This window comes from Labrus bergylta, chromosome 2, assembly GCF_963930695.1.
Source record: "Labrus bergylta chromosome 2, fLabBer1.1, whole genome shotgun sequence".
NCBI lineage: Eukaryota > Metazoa > Chordata > Actinopteri > Labriformes > Labridae > Labrus > Labrus bergylta.
In genome coordinates this window covers 33,356,458-33,376,701 of record NC_089196.1, presented here as the reverse complement: position 1 = coordinate 33,376,701, position 20,244 = coordinate 33,356,458, and the positions used below count along the sequence as shown (strand labels likewise).

The following is a 20,244-nucleotide window of genomic DNA, read 5'->3' as shown; positions in this document are numbered from 1 at the left end:
TAGATAGATTTATAAAGACAAACTCTGTCTGCTGTAGTTATTCTCTATGATCAGCTCTTATTGAATGTCTCCTTCCAGTCAGATAGCTGTGTCAGATTGATCAAACCAATGGGGATTATTCAGTCTGTTGGGCCCCTTCACAGGGGGGTCCTCCAACCATTCATCACCAATATATGATCAATAATCTGACACCTACAAAAAAATGCTCTGTATAAACATTTATCTTCAAAGTTCACAGAAGTATTATTTCCAACATAAAGAACATCTCTCCCCGATAGTTAAGACTAGACTCGCAGCATTCGGTCATTTACTGTTACATTTCATCTTCACTATCTGCTCCACCACTGCTCCTCTGTTTTCACTCTCAGACGGATAATTCATTTCATAGGAATAAATCATGTGACTCTTAGCAGAGCGATGAGAGTGAGTGCTGTCAGATGGGGCCCCCTTAGGACCCGATCACACAGAGATGCAACTTGCCTCAAAAAAAACACCTGAACGCAGCTGAAGAAAGAACAGCTGGGAGCGCCTGTGGAGCAGGGCTGTGTGTGCATACGGGCCACCAAATGAAATATGTTTGCTCCAAGAGGAGGAGGGGAAAATGTCATAAAAAGCGGATTTCAAACCTCCTTGATTTGATTGGCTACTTTAAGTGACATGTTTAAACTTTTATGCGTACCCAAAAACTGCTAGAAAAATGTGTCTTGCAGAAACAAAGAAGAACGCCCAGCAATCACGCTGGACCATAGGATTACCATGGTTTTGCTGGTGCTGCTTTCCCTTTTTGAAGGTGAACCAGGTAGATGTGATGTTTGTAGACTGACAGTGAGGTGATGATGATGATGATGAAGGTGAATCAGCAGCTTCATCTCTTTGTTTTCTCCACAGCTGAAGATCTTTGACTGGATGTGACTTCAGCAGCTAAACTCCATCAGTGTTGTTGTAGTGACAGAGTGCAGCTCTCCCAGCAGGGGGCGCTCTGCTATGGATCAGTGTGAGGACACAGAGGAGGGAGTCCCTCCCTCTAAAACCTCTCTGTGTGAGGAACATGAAGCTCTGAGGTGAGGATCTCTAACTGTCCATGACTCTTCTCCATGTCACAGCTCAGCACTCACATCACTCCACCTTCATCATCATCATCATCACTGTCTCATCTGCTGCTCACAGTAACTAATAATGTTGTTTTTTTGTATCAGGATGCAGGAACAGAGACCAGACTCTCCTGGACCCAGCTGTGTGTCCATGAAGAGTGACCAGTCTATGGGTCGTATTATTAACTTTAAAGATGGACGTCCTGCTGATAGAAGGTGAGATCTGAAATTGACAAAGAGCTCTGTTCTGCTTTTCTGTTGGCTCACTCTTTCATCCTCAGCCATTTACATCACTCTCAGTCTTCAGTCCATGTTCACCTCTCCCAGGACTCGTACTTTTCTCCTGTTTCTCCTACTTCTCCACCAGAGGTCCTCAGAATTCACCTCCTTCTCTTCTAGGTTTCAATAGCCCAGACCTTCCCTTCTACTCTACTCACCTGTCTTCATTTTCCTCATCAGCTTCATTTAGTTTTCTCACCACTTCATGATCATTGTGTGCTTTGGTTCGATCTTGTGTTTTTTCTTTTGAAGTGTTTGTATTTGAACCCTGACCTGCCTGAAGGCTGTAAAATGTGGAAAAGAATCGACAGTGTGATGGACTTTATGACTTCAAAGCAAAAACAGCCCTACTAGAAAGAAGCTAAATATTCTTAGACAAAGTCAAAATAATAGGCCAAACCTTAAAAAGAGACAAATCTGAGGAAAGATTTATTTTTGGGCTTTTTGTTCCGTTATTTAGAGACAGGACAGTAGATAGAGTCGGAAATCAAGGAGAGAGAGAATGGGGAATGACATGCAGGAAAGGAGCCACAGGTCGGATTTGAACCCGAGCCACCCGCTTGGAGGGCTACAGTCTCCCTGCATGGGACACTCACACTAACCACTAGGCCACCAGCACCCCAATTAAAGCATTTTTATTGAATGAACATTTTTGTTTTTCCCTCAGGTAGAATGAAAGTCCTCTCCTTCCTCACTCCCAATGATGACCAAAACAAACAGACATACTGTCCACAATATCAGATTTCATTCACTGAGAGTCTGCTTCTGCACGTCCATTTTAAAGCATGCACCATCAAGGATGGGAGCCACGGTTTAAAAACTGTGATTAGAGGATGATGGTCCACGAGGTGGATGTTGGATGTCCTGACTTTGTCCACAGCCCAGATCCTGAACCTGATGAGGTTCTGCTGGTGAGATGTTGGGCATTGAAAGCTTCAGGTCAAGTTCACTAACCTACCTGGTCCATACATCCTGCTGATCCAGCTGACCATTGTACTGATATTTGACTACACTTTCTCCTGGACTACATAGTTTAATACTTGATTCTTTTTTTAGTGAATGGTGTCTGAGTCCAGCTGAGGCATGTTTAGTACATTAGGGATGATGTCATGGTGGTATACTGAACATTTGGTCCAGTGTTCTTGGCAGGACACTGGTGAGCAGATGTATCATGAAGACTGCAGACAAAGATCTTTAAAGCTCTTGAGTGTTTCTACAAACCTTGTAGGATCCAAATACTGGACTTACTCACAATATAAAAACTACTGTGATGGTGCAAGCAGCACTTATTCCCATCTGAAGTGATGTCAGTCTGAAGACTTTGTCCCAGAAGTGAGTTCCAGGTTGAGGTTCCTGAAGTTGTTATGGACAAGTTCTTGATCTTGATCTGTTCTGTATCCTAATAGTAGTTGCTGCTCGTTGTAAATGCTGCTCGGTCTCTAAATGTACTATGGGAGGTAGAGCCTCCAGTTTTCAGACTCCTCTCCTCTGGAATCATCTTCTGTTAACTTTACTTTCATCAGTCTAAAGAATTTGAGGACAGACACAGTGTTGGCTGTATTCTGAGTGAGATACTGTTCTAATAGAAACAGAGAGAACTGCGGAGAACTTCACCTCTGCCTCCTGATTACTGATTATCCATCTGCCAGTTTAAACTGGAACAATCTGATTAAAAATGATCTTTCTTTGTTTATTTTTTTCTATCAGGATGCAGGAACAGAGACCAGACTCTCCTGGACCCAGCTGTGTGTCCATGAAGAGTGACCGGTCTAAGGGTCTCATTATTGACTTTAAAGATGGACGTCCTGCTGATGGAAGGTGAGAATTAAAAATGAAGTTAATGTTATGTCTCTGTTGTTTAAAGAATCATATCTTGGCTCAGAGTTTCATTATATATATCCCGTTGTTTTCTTGTGTAATATGTCCTGTCACAGAGTTCAACAGGAGAGCTCCAACGTTCACAGAGATCAATCAGACCAGCAGAATCCAACAGACCTGGACTCCATCTTTATGGTGTGTTCAACACACTGTTAATTAATACACTACCAGTACAATAATTTAATGTTAAGTTATTGTTCTGTTTAGACCAGCTGACCTTCAGACTGACAGATGAACCACATGTTGATTTCTACCAGTTTATATTAAATATCCAGTGTCTCCTTCTGTTCCAGCTGCTGGAGGAGAACATCATCACCTTTGTGAAGAACGAGCTGAAGAGAGTCCACAGGGTTCTGAGTCCAGATTACCCAGAATGCTTAGAGAGTCTGAGTGAGGATGAAGAGCAGGGGAGAAGCTGTAAAGAGGCATTTTTGAAGATCACTCTGCACTTCCTGAGGAGAATGAAGCAGGAGGAGCTGGCTGACTGTCTGCAGAGCAGTGAGAACATTTTAACAGATTTAGTATTTTAGAAAAAGGACAAAGAGCTTTAAAGTTCCAAACTCAGATAGTCATGTGATCTATATCAGGATCTGTTCATTGATTTCAGTTATTTCTTTATTCAGTAACAGTCGCTGCAGAGTGCCGGCGTAAACTCAAATCTAACCTGAAGGAGAAGTTCCAGTGTGTGTTTGAGGGGATTGCTAAAGCAGGAAACCCAACCCTTCTGAACCAGATCTACACAGAGCTCTACATCACAGAGGGAGGGACTGGAGAGGTCAATGATGAACACGAGGTCAGACAGATTGAAACAGCATCCAGGAAACCACACAGACCAGAAACAACCATCAGACAAGAAGACATCTTTCAAGTCTCACCTGGAAGAGATGAACCAATCAGAAGAGTGATGACAAAGGGAGTGGCTGGCATCGGGAAAACAGTCTTAACACAGAAGTTCACTTTGGACTGGGCTGAAGACAAAGACAACCAGAACATACACTTCACATTTCCATTCACTTTTAGAGAGCTGAATGTGCTGAAGAAGAAAAAGTTCAGCTTGGTGGAACTTGTTCATCACTTCTTTCCTGAAACCAAAGAAGCAGGAATCTGCAGGTTTGAAGAGTTCCAGGTTGTGTTCATCTTTGACGGTCTGGATGAGTGTCGACTTCCTCTGGACTTTAAAAACAACGAGACCCTGACTGATGTCACAGAGTCCACCTCAGTGGATGTGCTGCTGACAAACCTCATCAGGGGGAAACTGCTTCCCTCTGCTCACATCTGGATAACTACAAGACCTGCAGCAGCCAATCAGATCCCTCCTGAGTGTGTTCACATGGTGACAGAGGTCAGAGGGTTCCCTGACCCACAGAAGGAGGAGTACTTCAGGAAGAGGTTCAGAAATGAGGAGCAAGCCGACAGAATCATCTCCCACATCAAGACATCCAGAAGCCTCCACATCATGTGCCACATCCCAGTCTTCTGCTGGATCACTGCTACAGTTCTGGAGGATGTGCTGAAGACCAGAGAGGGAGGAGAGCTGCCCAAGACCCTGACTGAGATGTACATCCACTTCCTGGTGGTTCAGTCCAAACTGAAGAACATCAAGTATGATGGAGGAGCTGAGACAGATCCACACTGGAGTCCAGAGAGCAGGAAGATGATTGAGTCTCTGGGAAAACTGGCTTTTGAGCAGCTGCAGAAAGGAAACCTGATCTTCTATGACTCAGACCTGACAGAGTGTGGCATCGATATCAGAGCAGCCTCAGTGTACTCAGGAGTGTTCACACAGATCTTTAAAGAGGAGAGAGGACTGTACCAGGACAAGGTGTTCTGCTTCATCCATCTGAGTGTTCAGGAGTTTCTGGCTGCTCTTCATGTCCATCTGACCTTCATCAACTCTGGAGTCAATCTGATGTCAGAAGAACAAACAACATCCAGGTGGTCGAAAGTATTCAGAGAAAAACCTGACCCAACACATTTATATCAGAGTGCTGTGGACCAGGCCTTACAGAGTCCTAATGGACACCTGGACTTGTTCCTCCGCTTCCTCCTCGGTCTTTCTCTAGAGACCAATCAGAATCTCATACGAGGTCTGCTGACACACACAGGAAGTGGCTCAAAGACCAATCAGAAAACAGTCAAGTACATCAAGGAGAAGATCAGTGAGGATCTGTCTGCAGAGAAAAGCATCAATCTGTTCCACTGTCTGAATGAACTGAATGATCGTTCTCTAGTGGAGGAGATCCAACAGTCCCTGAGATCAGGACGTCTCTCTACAGATGAACTGTCTCCTGCTCAGTGGTCAGCTCTGGTCTTCATCTTACTGTCATCAGAAAAAGATCTGGACGTGTTTGACCTGAAGAAATACTCTGCTTCAGAGGAGGCTCTTCTGAGGCTGCTGCCTGTGATCAAAGCTTCAAACAAAGCTCTGTACGTGCTCACATAACTATCCAGTTCAAATGTAGTTCTCTTCATTCAGAAATAACAACTATAGTTTGTCATTGCTTTCATTTGTGTTCTTCTGAATCCTCTTCAGGCTGAGAGGTTGTAACCTCTCAGAGAGAAGCTGTGAAGCTCTGTCCTCAGTCCTCAGCTCCCAGTCCTCTAGTCTGAGAGAGCTGGACCTGAGCAACAACAACCTGCATGATTCAGGAGTGAAGCTGCTGTGTAGTGGTTTAAAGAGTCCACTCTGTAGACTGGACACTCTCAGGTAAGGACTGATTCATGTGAAAGTTTACCCAATAAGCTTAAATGTACTAAGTTTATTTGATATTTTGATTAACTTACCAAACATATCCTCTTCAGGCTGAGTGGTTGTAACCTCTCAGAGAGAAGCTGTGAAGCTCTGTCCTCAGTCCTCAGCTCCCAGTCCTCTAGTCTGAGAGAGCTGGACCTGAGCAACAACAACCTGCAGGATTCAGGAGTGAAGCTGCTGTCTACTGGATTAAAGAGTCCACTTTGTAGACTGGACACTCTCAGGTTAGTGTGCTGCTGATCCACATTATTCATCTAAGATCATGTTTTCTTGATGAATCATTTATTAAATGGGCCTTGGTGGTGGTTTAAAGTTTTCCTGTATGTTTCCACATTAAAGCTGTAAAGCTCTGAGCTCGTTCTATAGCTCTCAGTCTTTTAGTCTGAGGAAGCTGGACTGGAATAAAGAAAGTTAAATATGAAGTTCTTTCCCCACCAACAAACAAACCATGGATAATGTTTGGAACATAAAGAACTAAAGAATCTTTATTTCAGATGAAACAGTTCAGCACTGTTTCTACATCACTGCTGATGTCAAAGCAGTCTGTGTGTTTATCTCACGCTCTGTCTTACCTTCACTATTTGTCACCAGAGTAAATATTGATTAGTATCAGATTATGAAGTCTATTCTGTTCAGCTGCATGGTTATGACGGGATGTTAGCATGGTGTGTGTGTGTGTGTGTGTGTGTGTGTGTGTGTGTGTGTGTGTGTGTGTGTGTGTGTGTGTGTGTGTGTGTGTGTGTGTGTGTGTGTGTGTGTGTGTGTGTGTGTGTGTGTGTGTGTGTGTGTGTGTGTGTGTGTGTGTGTGTGTGTGTGTGTGTGTGTGTGTGTGTGTGTGTGTGTGTGTGTGTGTGTGTGTGTGTGTGTGTGTGTGTGTGTAGTTTTTTAGGCTGTCTGATCACAGAAGAAGGTTGTGCGTCTCTGGCCTCAGCTCTAAGCTCCTCCCCCCTGAGACATCTGGACCTGAGCTACAATCATCCAGGAGAACGAGGAGAGAAGCTGCTGTCTGCTCGACTGGAGGATCCACACTGCAGACTGGAGACACTGAGGTACAGACAGACACACAGAAGCTGTCTCACTGTTTCTGAATGATGAACTCTGCTTCTTGTCTGATGCTGGATTTAAATGAAGATGTATGAAATAGATTCTGATCTGGTTTCTTCCTCCAGGTTGGACCATAGTGGACTGCACAGACTGGATCCTGGTCTGAGGAAGTGTGAGTGTGTTTTCATTTCTCTTCAACACAACACAGCAGCACATGTTGGAGTGTAGAAGAGTAAATGCTCTTGAACAATCAGACAGAGACTATGGCTTGTGAACAGAGGATTTGTTTATTTCTCTCGGAGAAGTTAATAACAATAACTTAGATTTATATAGCGCCTTTCATGAAACCCAAGGATGCTTTACAAAGTGTGTGTGTGTGTGTGTGTGTGTGTGTGTGTGTGTGTGTGTGTGTGTGTGTGTGTGTGTGTGTGTGTGTGTGTGTGTGTGTGTGTGTGTGTGTGTGTGTGTGTGTGTGTGTGTGTGTGTGTGTGTGTGTGTGTGTGTGTGTGTGTGTGTGTGTGTGTGTGTGTGTGTGTGTGTGTGTGTGTGTGTGTGTGTGTGTGTGTGTGGTGGGTGGGGGTGGGGGGGGGGGGGTGTAATGGGAGACAACAAGAGAGGAATAGAAAAACACAAACAGAGAAGAGAAAGGATAGAAACACTAGACAAACAAATGAAGGAGAAAGGGAGTGGGTGATCAGCTGAGGGGAGTGTTAGATGAGGCTGAATTCTTTGGTGAACAGATGGTGTTTGAGGAGGTTTTTAAAAATGACCAGGGGTCTCATTTATAAAAGAGTGCGTTAAATTCATACTAAAAATGTACGTGTGCCAAAAACCCAGAAATGGCGTGCGCACAAAATGATTCAGAGTTATAAAACCGTTCGTACGCACACCTGCACGCAATGTTCCCTTTATAAATCACGATCCACCTGGAAATGTGCGCACGTACATTAGTCCCATGTTCCGCCCTCTACACGCCCACATTCAACCATAAACGGTCAATGCAAAGCAGCTCGTGAATGAAAATACATACAAACGAGGGGGCAGATCAAAGGTTTCCAGCGTTGGATCACGAAAACTGAAGTTTAGACGAAGAAACGAAACTTTCTGACCCAGAAACAAAGGAACTTGTGAATGAAGTGAAGGATAAAATGGACATATCGGTAGTTTGCTGCAGCAGGAGGATCACGAACTGAAGAAAATTCAGAGAATGACACCACGTCGCTGCTGCATTCACGCTGTCCTATGTGCCAAAACATCCACCGTTCATCATTACGCACGAGTATATCTGCAATGTTTACATGTTTACAGGACCCACACTGATTTCTTCATATAGTGGCAGAGAGGACACGTCAGTCAGCATTCTCCCTCACTCTATCATATTATTAATCAAAGGTTTGATCAACCAACAAAAACTTTGAATTGTTGGCCACATATTTTCGTGGGCATCTCCGTCTGCACTGTGACTAATTATGATCAAATATATGGCTTAATGATCGTGTCAGAGGTGCCCCGACTTAATGTCCACACTTGAATTATTTACAGAATAAATACATGCAGCTGATGAAGATGTGCTGAGTATGGAGGAGGTGAAATGTGTGAAGCCATCGCCATGTCTCTGTGCACTCTTTATTAAAACTAAAAATCACAATTGATGATAAATGCAAGATATTGAAATATATTAATGAAAACTGGAGGCTCTATGGTCTTTGTGTTAGTCTAATGTTTAACTCTACATCAGTGATTACATTAGTGTATAAGTCCGGTCCTCTGAGGTCCATCCGGGATAATGAAGGCGAGACGGCGCTGATGCAATATGTATGTGGCAGACTTTTATTTTTAATTTTTATTTTATGTTTAAAAATTGTCATAATGAAAGTTACTTATTGGAAACGGCTCACTACATGCGCGATTATAGCCTAAATAAAACCATCGGTTTGAATGATTGTGATGACGTGGATCTGTCAGTAAAGTTTGATATTTAGTGAAATAGGTTTGCTTTGTTGTTAAGGGAGCGAGCATTCTGCAGCATAAATGAGGCGGTGGTGTATTCTGAAGCAGAGGGGGAGAGAGGAGTGGTTCTGTCAACACACACAACAACAGGTATCAGGTTTCTGCTGTGCACGTGTGATTTGTTGTGATGATGGCGCCGGTCAGACACTACAGTGGGGATAGCATGGTCTTGCATCTGCATCGGGCAGCCCTATGCACGTAGTGAGGACGGCGCAGGAGTCCGAAAGATTTAATGGAAGCAAGGTTGTCCGGAGAGAAGTGGCAGGCGAGATTCTGGAGTTGCAGAGCGGAGTATGTTAGTAGTACCATGTCCGCAGCAGGGAGAGCAGCTGCTAGCCGCAGGCTGAAAGCCGCAAGTTACCGGGCGCCAGCCGGGGTCAGGAAAACCGCAGGAATGAGAGCCAAACCAGGATAAGGAAAGGACCAATTTTGTGGCAGATGGGGGACCCGTCTGGACACAATCTGAGCAGGAGAGCAGCAGCCGGCAGTCTGGTTGTCAGGCAGGCCTCTTCACCGCCTGCAGCCGAGCCAGAGTAGGGGGGAAGCGGCAGCCAGCGGTAGCCAACAGGTGGCGCAGGGCGACGGGTCCAAGCCAGGTAGGGAGCCGACGTGGCCGACGAAGAAGGACGGTCCACCAATAAGGCAGGCGAGGGTCCAGTGATCACAGACTGGTGAGGATATCCTGATAGCTGTGCGAGAAGCTAACAGCTGATCGGCGGCTAGCGCTAACAGCTGATCGTCATAGATGGTGAGTAGCTGTCAGTTTACACAAACTGAAAGCAGCAGCAAAGTCGATCTGTTTGCAGACTGTTAGTAGAGGATAAGTAGGAGGGAGAAGCATAGATAGCACAAAAGAAACACCATTTTTGTCACGGATCGTGAAGCGGCGACATACACGCCAGCGTCCTCGCTCAACCGGAACTTTTATAACATCCCAATCATCCTTTTTTGGGCAATCAACACACTGAGCAATTACAACATGTGTGCTATATGAAGACCATTTCCTAGAAGTTTCCTGGACAGACAACTGGTCTCTTAACAGGAAAGAGTGTGTGTGTGTGTGTGTGTGTGTGTCTTGTGTATCAGAACATGATCTTATGACTTGGCTAAATTCAGAGGTTAGATAACTATTGGTTTGTGCCTGCTGCTGTCCAGATTGTGTTTCTGTTATGATTAAACCTTTCAAACTAGAACAGTAATGTTGTTGATGAATGAACAGATGATAACCTGCAGCTGTGTTGTGTCTCGTTCTCTCCATCAGACGCCTGTGAGCTGGAACTGGACACAAACACAGTGAACAGAAAACTGAAACTGTCTGACAACAACAGGAAGGTGACACGTGTGGAGGAGCTTCAGTCATATCCTGATCATCCAGACAGATTTGAATACTGGTGTCCTCAGCTGCTGTGTAGGACTGGTCTGACTGGTCGCTGTTACTGGGAGGTCGAGTGGAGAGGAGATGTTCATGTATCAGTGAGTTACAGAGGAATCAGAAGGAGAGGAGACAGTGATGAATGTTGTTTTGGATTAAGTGATCAGTCCTGGAGTCTGATCTGCTCTGATGAAGGTTACTCTGTCAGACACAATAACATAAGAACAGAGATCTCCTCCTCCTCCTCCTCCTCTTCCTCCTCCTCCTCCTCCTCCTCCTCTGTCTCTCACAGAGTAGCAGTGTATGTGGACTGTCCTGCTGGCTCTCTGTCCTTCTACAGAGTCTCCTCTGACACACTGATCCACCTCCACACCTTCAACACCACATTCACTGAACCTCTCTATCCTGGGTTTGGGTTATGGTCTCCTGGTTCTTCAGTGTCTCTGTGTGGTCTGTCAGTCTGAGAAACACTGCTGACTGAAGATCAGCTGACTCTGTTCACTCTGTCCAGCTGGTCTGTTTCATGGTTGGTGGGTGTGATAATGGGGGGTGGGGGTGGTAATGGGGCTTAAATGTTCCACATTACAGAAAAACAATGGACCCCCTTCTTTAATGTCTGTATTGTTCTGATCTCACCAATAAAAAACAAGTGACAATTAAACAATTAAAGTCCTCCTCCTGCTGTCTTGATATTGGCAGCAGGAGGAGGAGTCATGGCTCCAGATCTGTTACAAATGGTAAACTTGTCTCTCAGGTGTCTTCCCACAGGCCCTGAAAACAGCAGTCATCAAGCCACTACTAGAAAAGAACAATCTAGACAATAATGAATAATTACAGGCCTATATCAAATCTTCCTCTGTGAGGTCAAATGATAGACAAAGCTGTGTTTCAGAAGTTAAATAACTTCTTGATATTGAACAACTGTTTGGATGTCTTCCAGTCAGGTTTTGGACCAAACCGCAGCACTGAGACAGCTCTGGTTAAAGAGTAACTAAACCCTAAAACCACTTTCTTCAACTCTAAACCTCTGTATTTGAGTATTAAGTAGTGTTATGGATCAATCCAAGTCCCAATCTCGACATTTGAGTACAAAGTATTGAAATTTGAAATATTGTGTTAGAAATGTGCATAGTGTCTGCCCTTCTGTTTGAAAAACTCTAACAGTTTTTTTGGAGTACAGTATGACGTAGGAGTACAGCCCCACGTCACCAAACCTATAAAAGCCTCGTCACCCGACTCGGCGAACTGTGGGGACTCGTGTGTGTGTGTGTGTGTGTGTGTGTGTGTGTGTGTGTGTGTGTGTGTGTGTGTGTGTGTGTGTGTGTGTGTGTGTGTGTGTGTGTGTGTGTGTGTGTGTGTGTGTGTGTGTGTGTGTGTGTGTGTGTGTGTGTGTGTGTGTGTGTGTGTGTGTGTGTGTGTGTGTGTGTGTGTGTGTGTGTGTGTGTGTGTGTGTGTGTGTGTGTGTGTGTGTGTGTGTGTGTCAAACATTGTGTCATGTTGCGGTTGATAACGTCGTGAAAGGAGTGAGTGGGGGAGTTTACCCCCGTGCCCCCCTCCCTCTCCAAGTTGATACATTCTCCTGCTTCTTCTGCTCCGGTCCCCGGCATCATAACGTGCCTCTCGCTCACACCTGAAGAACACACTCTCTCACCTCGTACTCTCTCTCCTCACTCGCTCCCCCCACACACAGTCTAAAGTGTTTCATGACATCTGTTTAAACACAGACAGAACCTCAGTCTAAGTTCTTCTTGGGTAACACTTTATATGAAGGTCCTTGAAATAAGCTGTTATGACCGTCAAATCTGCTGTATAAGACACACTTTAAACCCTCAGGCATCAGTTTAATTTACTACCCTCTTCAGTCATTAAGGACAAAAATGTCCACTTCCAAAAATCTGCTGTAAAAATAGAACAGATTACTTTTTTTTTGCTTCTTTCTGCATAAATCTCTTAAACAACTTCAGCCCTGCTCAAAACTACCAAACATTCAATCATTTTGAGGATTTTAAGCCTTTAGATGCCAATTTCATTACTTGATCACTGTTGTTATTTATGAAAAAAAAAGTTATTTTCCATATAACAAATATTTGGTGGCTGGGGGATTTTTTTTAAATCAGTCTTTGTTTTGTTAAAATCTAAGGACAAACAGAAAATGAAAATATTAATATGCTTTTATTTACTTTGTGTTTAAAGGTTAATCAGCTTTATTATTACTTATCAGGTTATCTCTGTTGTCAGCCTTTATTTAAAGTTTGTATTGAACACTGGAGAGCAGCACTGAGCAGGTCAGGAAATCAGGTAACCTTTGTGAGCCAGGTGTGTAAACCTGCTGAGTGGCTCTAACTGACAGACAGGAGTGTCAGCGGTGTGTGTGAGAGCAGGAGTGAGGTGAGAGGCTGAGACACTTTCAGGCTGAATTCAATGAAAGGAAGACAGCAGAGATACCTTTGGTAAGTGTGCTGTGTTCTTTGGTAATTATCTGTTCAGAATGTTTGAATGGTGACATGTATTTAATGTAGGCTGTTTATTTCATAGTGATGCACTCTGCATTCTGGTTTTATAGTGTAGTGTTCACAGGAAACAATTAAATTAGAAGGGTAAATAATAATTAATATTGAACACATTTAACTGGTTTGTTTAAATTGTAAACAGAAGATAAAGAACTGAATAGATACTAAAATTCAGATTCATTTAATGGTGATATTAACTTAAATTCTGATTTGTGTTGTTTGGTGTTAAAATGAGAAAAAGGAAGGTAAGGATGCTAAAAGATGCATGGTTAACATTGTATAAGTGGAAAACTGCTTCCCCAGATTACTTTACAATTATAATAGGAATGTATATGTGAAGAATTTTGTTCATAGATATTTTCCTTGCTTTTCAGAACCACACACAATAAACAGTTGTAACCTCGCTGCATTAAAGTCTCCTCTTTGAACTCTTTTACTATCGTGGCCTAACCCAAACCAATGTGTTCAGTCTTTTAGAATAAGGGTCTGCTTGGAGGTGAAATATTGATAAATGAAAGCAGTTACTTTTATTGAAATAAGAAAAGTTTTAAGATTGATGACGAGTCAGGTTACCGTGGGAATTGGATAGCGCCAAGACCAATCGAAGGATCATTTTCCTCTTAGCTGAAAATGTATAAAAAACAGTGAAGCAGCAAAAAGGAAGCCAAAGAGAGAAATGATAACAGAACAAATAAACACACCATTGAAGTGTTTTTTTACCATATACCATTTAGTTACACACACTGAAGGCTATAATGCATCTCTATCGTTTCTTCTAACAATAAGTTGAGTAAATCCAGAATGCCAGATGACATCTACAGGTGTTATCATTCAGTTTGTGATTTTCTTTATTTTGTATTCTGACTGCAGGATTCTTATTAAGGCTTACAGGTTTTCAGTGAAATCGACATCGACCTGACCTGACTGTGGTCGCTCTGCATCAGGATCTGCTGAACTCCTTTTCTTTACCAAAGACACTTTAGACACTCGACACAAAATAACACAAGTAGATGAAAGTCTTTCTCACTCTACATCAGTTTATTTATTACAAGGTTACACATGAGCTGTCTGAAGAACTTGTGCTACCCAACACAGAGGCCTCCAAGGAAACAGAGTGACAGAAAGAAGAGAAGATATCAGGAGAGAAGAAGGATCCTTACACTGTAACTGTTTCATATAAACCCTTTCAATTCAAACGTCATAGCTGCTCCCAACTTACTGGTTCATATGTCAGTCTGAGGTTTAGCATTTCTCTCCTGTGTGAACTAACTTGTGTCTGGCCAGACTGTCTCTTTGGGTAAAACTTTTACTGCAAAAAGAGCAGCTGAAGGGTTTCTCTCCTGTGTGGACTAACAAGTGTGGTTGTGATAGGTGTAATTTATTTGAGTTATAAGTTATAAATAAATTCATGGAGAAATAAATATGATTTTAGTGACATAAAATAGCGAATTCTTGTAAAAAATGTCATAAAACAATTGTAGAAGTTCATTTAAGTTTAATAATTTGTAAAAGATATCAGTGTTAAAACAGATTCAGTCTGAAGGATTTAAATAGACAGAAATAGACAGATATGTCTGCCAAGATTCATGAATCTGTCATCTACCTGTAATGTCTGTCAAGAGATAATGCATGTGATTGATTAGTTATGCCTGCCGAGGCCGGAAGGGGGAGCTCTCAGCTGCGATGCCTCATTCTGCATGACGCTGACAGAGGAAGCATCGTGTCTTGAGTCCATTTATTCATTTTACCCTTTTTCAGGTAAAAAGATAATATATATCTGTGTTTATCTACAAAGGATGTTTCTAGGGATGTTTTCGTGTTTATTGTTAGGAACTTACAGAAAGGTTGATGTTTAAAACGTTGTATTTACATTTGATGGAAGTTCAGTGAGACACTAAGCCAGGTTAGCTCCGTGTTGTATGTCGTGCACACGTCACCACACGAGGTCAGTGTTGGCATGAGCGTGTGTGTAGGTCTGGATGTGTGTGCATATTAAGATTATTAAGAATCTGAAAGTGTTTATAAGAATAGTCATGGTTGAGAATATTCATGTTTAATCGTGTCAGTGAGCATATATTTTTTTTTGTTAGGAAGAAATTGTTCAACAGAAGAATGAGAAATTAAAGAAAGAAATATGAAGCAAAGTGATAAACAGGATATTTTTGTTTGTATTTTCAACACGGTTGATAATTTTATTTCATTGTACTTGCCTGTTATGTTTCATATTTGCCTGTGAAAAGAAATGTTAAAAGAAAGCACCATTGTGACTATGTGGATCATTTTGAAAAAGATAAATTAAATCATTCTGCATGACGCTGACAGAGGAAGCATCGTGTCTTGAGTCCATTTATTCATTTTACCCTTTTTCAGGGCACAACATGGTCAGATTTCCTCTTTGGGTAAAACTTTTACTGCAAACAGAGCAGCTGAAGGCTTTCTCTCCTGTGTGAACTAACATGTGTGACTTCAGACCCCCCTTTTGTCTAAATTGTTTTCCACACTGAGAGCAGCTGAAGGGTTTTTCTCCCGTAGGCAGAATCATGTGTATAGTCAGATCTCTTTGTCGGTAAAATGTTTGACCACACTCAGAGCATCTAAAGGATTTCTCTCTGTGAATTGCCATGTGATATGTCAGACTGGCCTTAAGGGTAAATATTTTCTCACATTGAGAGCAGCTGAAGGGTTTTTCTCCAGTGTGAATCATCATGTGTCTGGTCAAATTTCCTTTTGCGTTAAATCTTTTACCGCACCTATGTGGTCTCTTACCAGTCTGTAGTTTCTTATTTTTGAAGTTTAATTCTGACAGATCTTCTCTTGTCTCTTGCCAATCATGACTGTCATCAGTCTTGACCTCAGTCACTGGTTGTAAACGTCTCTCTGGATCTGAGTACCACTCTGGTTCTGCTCCTCCACAGTCCTCTCCATCACCTCCTGTTTCCATCTGTTCAGTTTGTCTCTGATGAAGCTGTGAGGACTGAGGTTTCTCTTCACCATCTTCACTCTTCACAGAAACAGGAGTGAAGGGGAACTTGGTGGTATCAGCCTCCTCCAGTTCTTGAAGCTGTTCTTCCCCCTGACTGCTCCACAGTTCCTCATGTTCTTCTTTAATGTGTTGGGGCTTAGTCCTGGAGAGCGGGCAGCCCGGGTTCAAATCCGACCTGTGGCTCCTTTCCCACAAGTCATTCCCCACTCTCTCTCTTTGGTTTCTGATTCTGTCCTGTTTTTCTAAAAACCCACACGCAAAAAGTTCTTATCAGAAGAATGTTCATCTATAAATCATGTCTCAGGGCCCCTCCCCCCTCCAGCTGCACTACATGAACTATTCCATCATGACCCTCAGGTCTTATGGTGCATTCAGGTGCTGCTCGGGTGCTCCAAGTTTCCGAGTTAGGAAGTCGTTCTTTCGACATGATTTCAGTTCAGTTGCGTTGATGCTCCAAAGAAGATCAGTGAAATGTTACTGTTACAGTTATATTTGAGCAAAAAGTTGATGGTCAATACGTGAATTATTAAAAAGTATGTTAACATTAACTAAACATATTTTCCCCCTATGTGATGACGTCAAGTCGGGAAGTCGAGCAATTCTTCTTTCTCAGTCAAGAAGGCACCAACTTCAAAATGTATTTCACATTTCTACATATATGACCCAATGTCAATACAGATTCATGTTTCAACGGGTGAAGTATCTCTTTAAAGAAATGATTGACACGGCATCACAGAGAGAGAGAAAAGAGACTAGAGCGAAAGAGATAGAAGATAGAAACTAACGAACAAGCCAGTATGAAGTGAAGCTTATCTAGCAGAGCAGAAAAAAGGATGTAGAGGGAGGAAAAAGAGAGGTTGATGTCCAAGCTGCCAAAAGTTAGAACTTTTTTTTACAACAGTAGGCAACCAGGCCCCGAAGTCCTGTGACGTCATGAACACAAGATTACAGATTCCTACAAGTGGAGACGATGAAATAAAGGAACACACAGAGGAGACAAAGGAGATGAAGAGAAATACAGACAGAGAGGAAGAAGAGAAATACAGACAGAGAGGATGAAGAGAAATACAGACAGAGAGGATGAAGAGAAATACAGACAGAGAGGAAGAAGAGAAATACAGACAGAGAGGAAGAAGAGAAATACAGACAGAGAGGATGAAGAGAAATACAGAGACAGAGAGGAAGAAGAGAAATACAGACAGAGAGGAAGAAGAGAAATACAGACAGAGAGGAAGAAGAGAAATACAGACAGAGAGGATGAAGAGAAATACAGAGACAGAGAGGAAGAAGAGAAATACAGACAGAGAGGAAGAAGAGAAATACAGACAGAGAGGAAGAAGAGAAATACAGACAGAGAGGATGAAGAGAAATACAGACAGAGAGGATGAAGAGAAATACAGACAGAGAGGATGAAGAGAAATACAGACAGAGAGGATGAAGAGAAATACAGAGACAGAGAGGAAGAAGAGAAATACAGACAGAGAGGATGAAGAGAAATACAGACAGAGAGGATGAAGAGAAATACAGACAGAGAGGAAGAAGAGAAATACAGACAGAGAGGATGAAGAGAAATACAGAGACAGAGAGGAAGAAGAGAAATACAGAGACAGAGAGGATGAAGAGAAATACAGACAGAGAGGAAGAAGAGAAATACAGACAGAGAGGATGAAGAGAAATACAGAGACAGAGAGGATGAAGAGAAATACAGACAGAGAGGATGAAGAGAAATACAGAGACAGAGAGGATGAAGAGAAATACAGACAGAGAGGAAGAAGAGAAATACAGACAGAGAGGATGAAGAGAAATACAGAGACAGAGAGGATGAAGAGAAATACAGACAGAGAGGAAGAAGAGAAATACAGACAGAGAGGATGAAGAGAAATACAGAGACAGAGAGGAAGAAGAGGAATACAAAGACAGAGGATGAAGAGAAATACAGACAGAGAGGAAGAAGAGAAATACAGACAGAGAGGAAGAAGAGAAATACAGACAGAGAGGAAGAAGAGAAATACAGACAGAGAGGATGAAGAGAAATACAGACAGAGAGGAAGAAGAGAAATACAGACAGAGAGGAAGAAGAGAAATACAGACAGAGAGGAAGAAGAGAAATACAGACAGAGAGGATGAAGAGAAATACAGACAGGGAGGAAGAAGAGAAATACAGACAGAGAGGTCGGAGTAAAAAGACTCGTGGTTAAAAGACAGTTTTTTCTTCCTTTGGATGATTTAGCAGACATTTTGTTCAGTTTGTCTCAGTACAATGCAACAGGAGACTGAGTTACCTCCAAGTTTTCTTCTCAAAGTGTGTCAAAAATTATACTTTAAAAAGGTTGCTCTGCAGTGCTCTGAAATAAATCTACTCACTCCATTTCTTCTTCTTCTTCTTCTTCTTCTTCTTCTTCTTCTTCTTCTTCTTCTTCTTCTCAGAGTCCTATCTTCAGTTTGTTTACATCGCCGGGACGGCCGGCTGACTCCTCCCCTCGTGTATAAAAGTTGTTTAATTGAGGGACTAGAGAAAAGAAGAATAACATACTGTACTCACTGCTTCACTGTGTTTCTAGATCACGCTCATTTCAGCTAAATTTACATGCAGTGTAAAGATACCAGCATAATAAAGATCGCTAGCATTAGCATGCTAACACAACAATGCACCGCGAGTTGTTTTGGTTTCATGCTGGTGCTCAAGGGCGACATCTGCTGGATCAAAAAATCACATATAAAGCCTTTGATTTCTTTCAGGTTCTCCATCATCTGTCTTCTTATTAAACTTTATTTCTGACAGTGTCTAACAACATGTTCCACTGTCTCCTCTTGTCCACAGTAGTCATATTTGTGTTTTCCTGTTTTGAACAATGTGTTATTGAATCCAGTGTGTCCAAATCTGAGTCTTGCCACCTTTTCCTTCAGTCTCTGTTTAATAATGCTCTTCACTTCTGTTCCACTAATGCTAACTATCAAATCCATTTGAGTATCTTTTGTAGCCTCCTTTGCCACCTTGTCTGCTAATTCATTTCCTTTGAAGCCTTTGTGTGCAGGTACCAATAAAAACATCATTTGACTTCTGTATAGTGTTTGTTGTCTAAATGTCTGCTGTCTGAATGACTGTAAACTGATGAGTGATGAACTTGAATCTGAACAAATGACTGATCTCAGTGTTGGTGTTGTTTTAAAAGTACCTGTACACAGTCTTAATTCCTGATATTGGATAGTATCTAGTTTTTTAAGAGTTGTGCTTGCTGCTGATCCATATACAATACAACCATAATCTAATACTGAGCTTATTCATCCTGTATGCTTTCACAGCAGTCTGCCCCCCACTCACTTCCAACTAAACCCACTCACAACATTTCAAACTTTCTGAACATGCAGCCCATGTAACCCTCTCATCAAACCAGAACCCTAAAAACTTAAAGTGTCTTACTCTCTCCACTTCTTGATTATACAGTTTTAATTTGATCTCTCTCTCTCTCTATCTGTGATTTGTGTTCTGAAGAATGGGGTCCAAATGAGCCCATATTGGAGGTGGGTCGTGCCTTCTCCTGGGGGAGATGGTGCAGAAGGGCCAGATAAAGCACACCAGTGTGGAGGGTCACCTGCTGATGTGACCCTCCAAAAGTGGACTGACTGGATTTCATTGTAGTATTTACAAGAACAACTTTCACTGAAATCTGTGTGGATCAGAGCATCTTTAGCAGTGAGGTTCAGGAATATTCAAAAGGTGCCTCTTGAAGTTAAAAAGCCTGTTTTGGAATTGTACCACATGCTCATCCTCTGGCATTGGAACATCTTTTTTAACGATGATTGTACTCACTTTAGTCTCTCCACTTTGAGATTTCCACCTTCTCCTGACATCCCTGGGGCAGGGTCACCACCTTACATGAAGACCTGTTCAAGGGATATACAGACACATGCCTTTGGGCTGCTGCAGACAGTGCTGTCAGACATTTCTTCTATGCTTCTTCAGTTTACAATACCCAGCTTGTAGATTATATTTGCCATGAACTACAAATTTCACGTGTCTTACATTGGCACGTCTCTCTCTTTTGGTGGAACAACCCAAAATGGTCTCTGACCACAGAGGAAGGCATAGGAAATGTGTTGGTGCTCTGACACATATTACTTGTAGAGAGTAAGTAAAGTATCAGACAGTAGCCTCCTCTGTCTCTTTAGTTATTGTGTCCCTCTTGCCTGTAATCGTTCTGCTGACATCATTCCTGAGGAGAAACTGTCTGACTGATTTAGCTCTCTTCATTTTGCGAGTTTCTTGGACCATTTTTCAAATGGCTTGAGAATCACATCCAATAAGCTTCTTGCAGTATGTCTTA

At 42.3% G+C, this 20,244-nt stretch overlaps 2 protein-coding genes across 2 annotated transcripts; both read left to right on the top strand.

The window, feature by feature from the left end:
• Positions 1-3,431: 3,431 nt before the first annotated feature.
• On the top strand, positions 3,432-6,460 carry LOC136181069 (NLR family CARD domain-containing protein 3-like). The gene is made up of 4 exons (XM_065961279.1): positions 3,432-3,449; positions 3,856-5,675; positions 5,782-5,955; positions 6,051-6,460. Exons 1-4 carry the CDS (start codon positions 3,432-3,434, stop codon positions 6,238-6,240), a joined length of 2,202 nt encoding a protein of 733 aa, XP_065817351.1. The 3' UTR covers positions 6,241-6,460.
• Positions 6,461-6,639: 179 nt separating this feature from the next.
• On the top strand, positions 6,640-13,339 carry LOC136181151 (stonustoxin subunit alpha-like). Its single transcript, XM_065961647.1, has 3 exons — positions 6,640-7,049; positions 7,170-7,216; positions 10,316-13,339. Exons 1-3 carry the CDS (start codon positions 6,655-6,657, stop codon positions 10,888-10,890), a joined length of 1,017 nt encoding a protein of 338 aa, XP_065817719.1. The 5' UTR covers positions 6,640-6,654; the 3' UTR covers positions 10,891-13,339.
• Positions 13,340-20,244: the final 6,905 nt, after the last annotated feature.

Excerpts from the sequence above, each read along its gene's own strand:
- LOC136181151 (XM_065961647.1), top strand. The coding sequence starts at position 6,655 with ATGTTAGCATGGTGTGTGTGTGTGTGTGTGTGTGTGTGTGTGTGTGTG. Across the intron at positions 7,050-7,169 it reads TGCAGACTGGAGACACTGAG|GTTGGACCATAGTGGACTGC; the intron begins GTACAGACAGAC and ends TTCTTCCTCCAG. Across the intron at positions 7,217-10,315 it reads GGATCCTGGTCTGAGGAAGT|ACGCCTGTGAGCTGGAACTG; the intron begins GTGAGTGTGTTT and ends TCTCTCCATCAG.
- LOC136181069 (XM_065961279.1), top strand. Across the intron at positions 5,676-5,781 it reads AAAGCTTCAAACAAAGCTCT|GCTGAGAGGTTGTAACCTCT; the intron begins GTACGTGCTCAC and ends AATCCTCTTCAG. Across the intron at positions 5,956-6,050 it reads TGTAGACTGGACACTCTCAG|GCTGAGTGGTTGTAACCTCT; the intron begins GTAAGGACTGAT and ends TATCCTCTTCAG.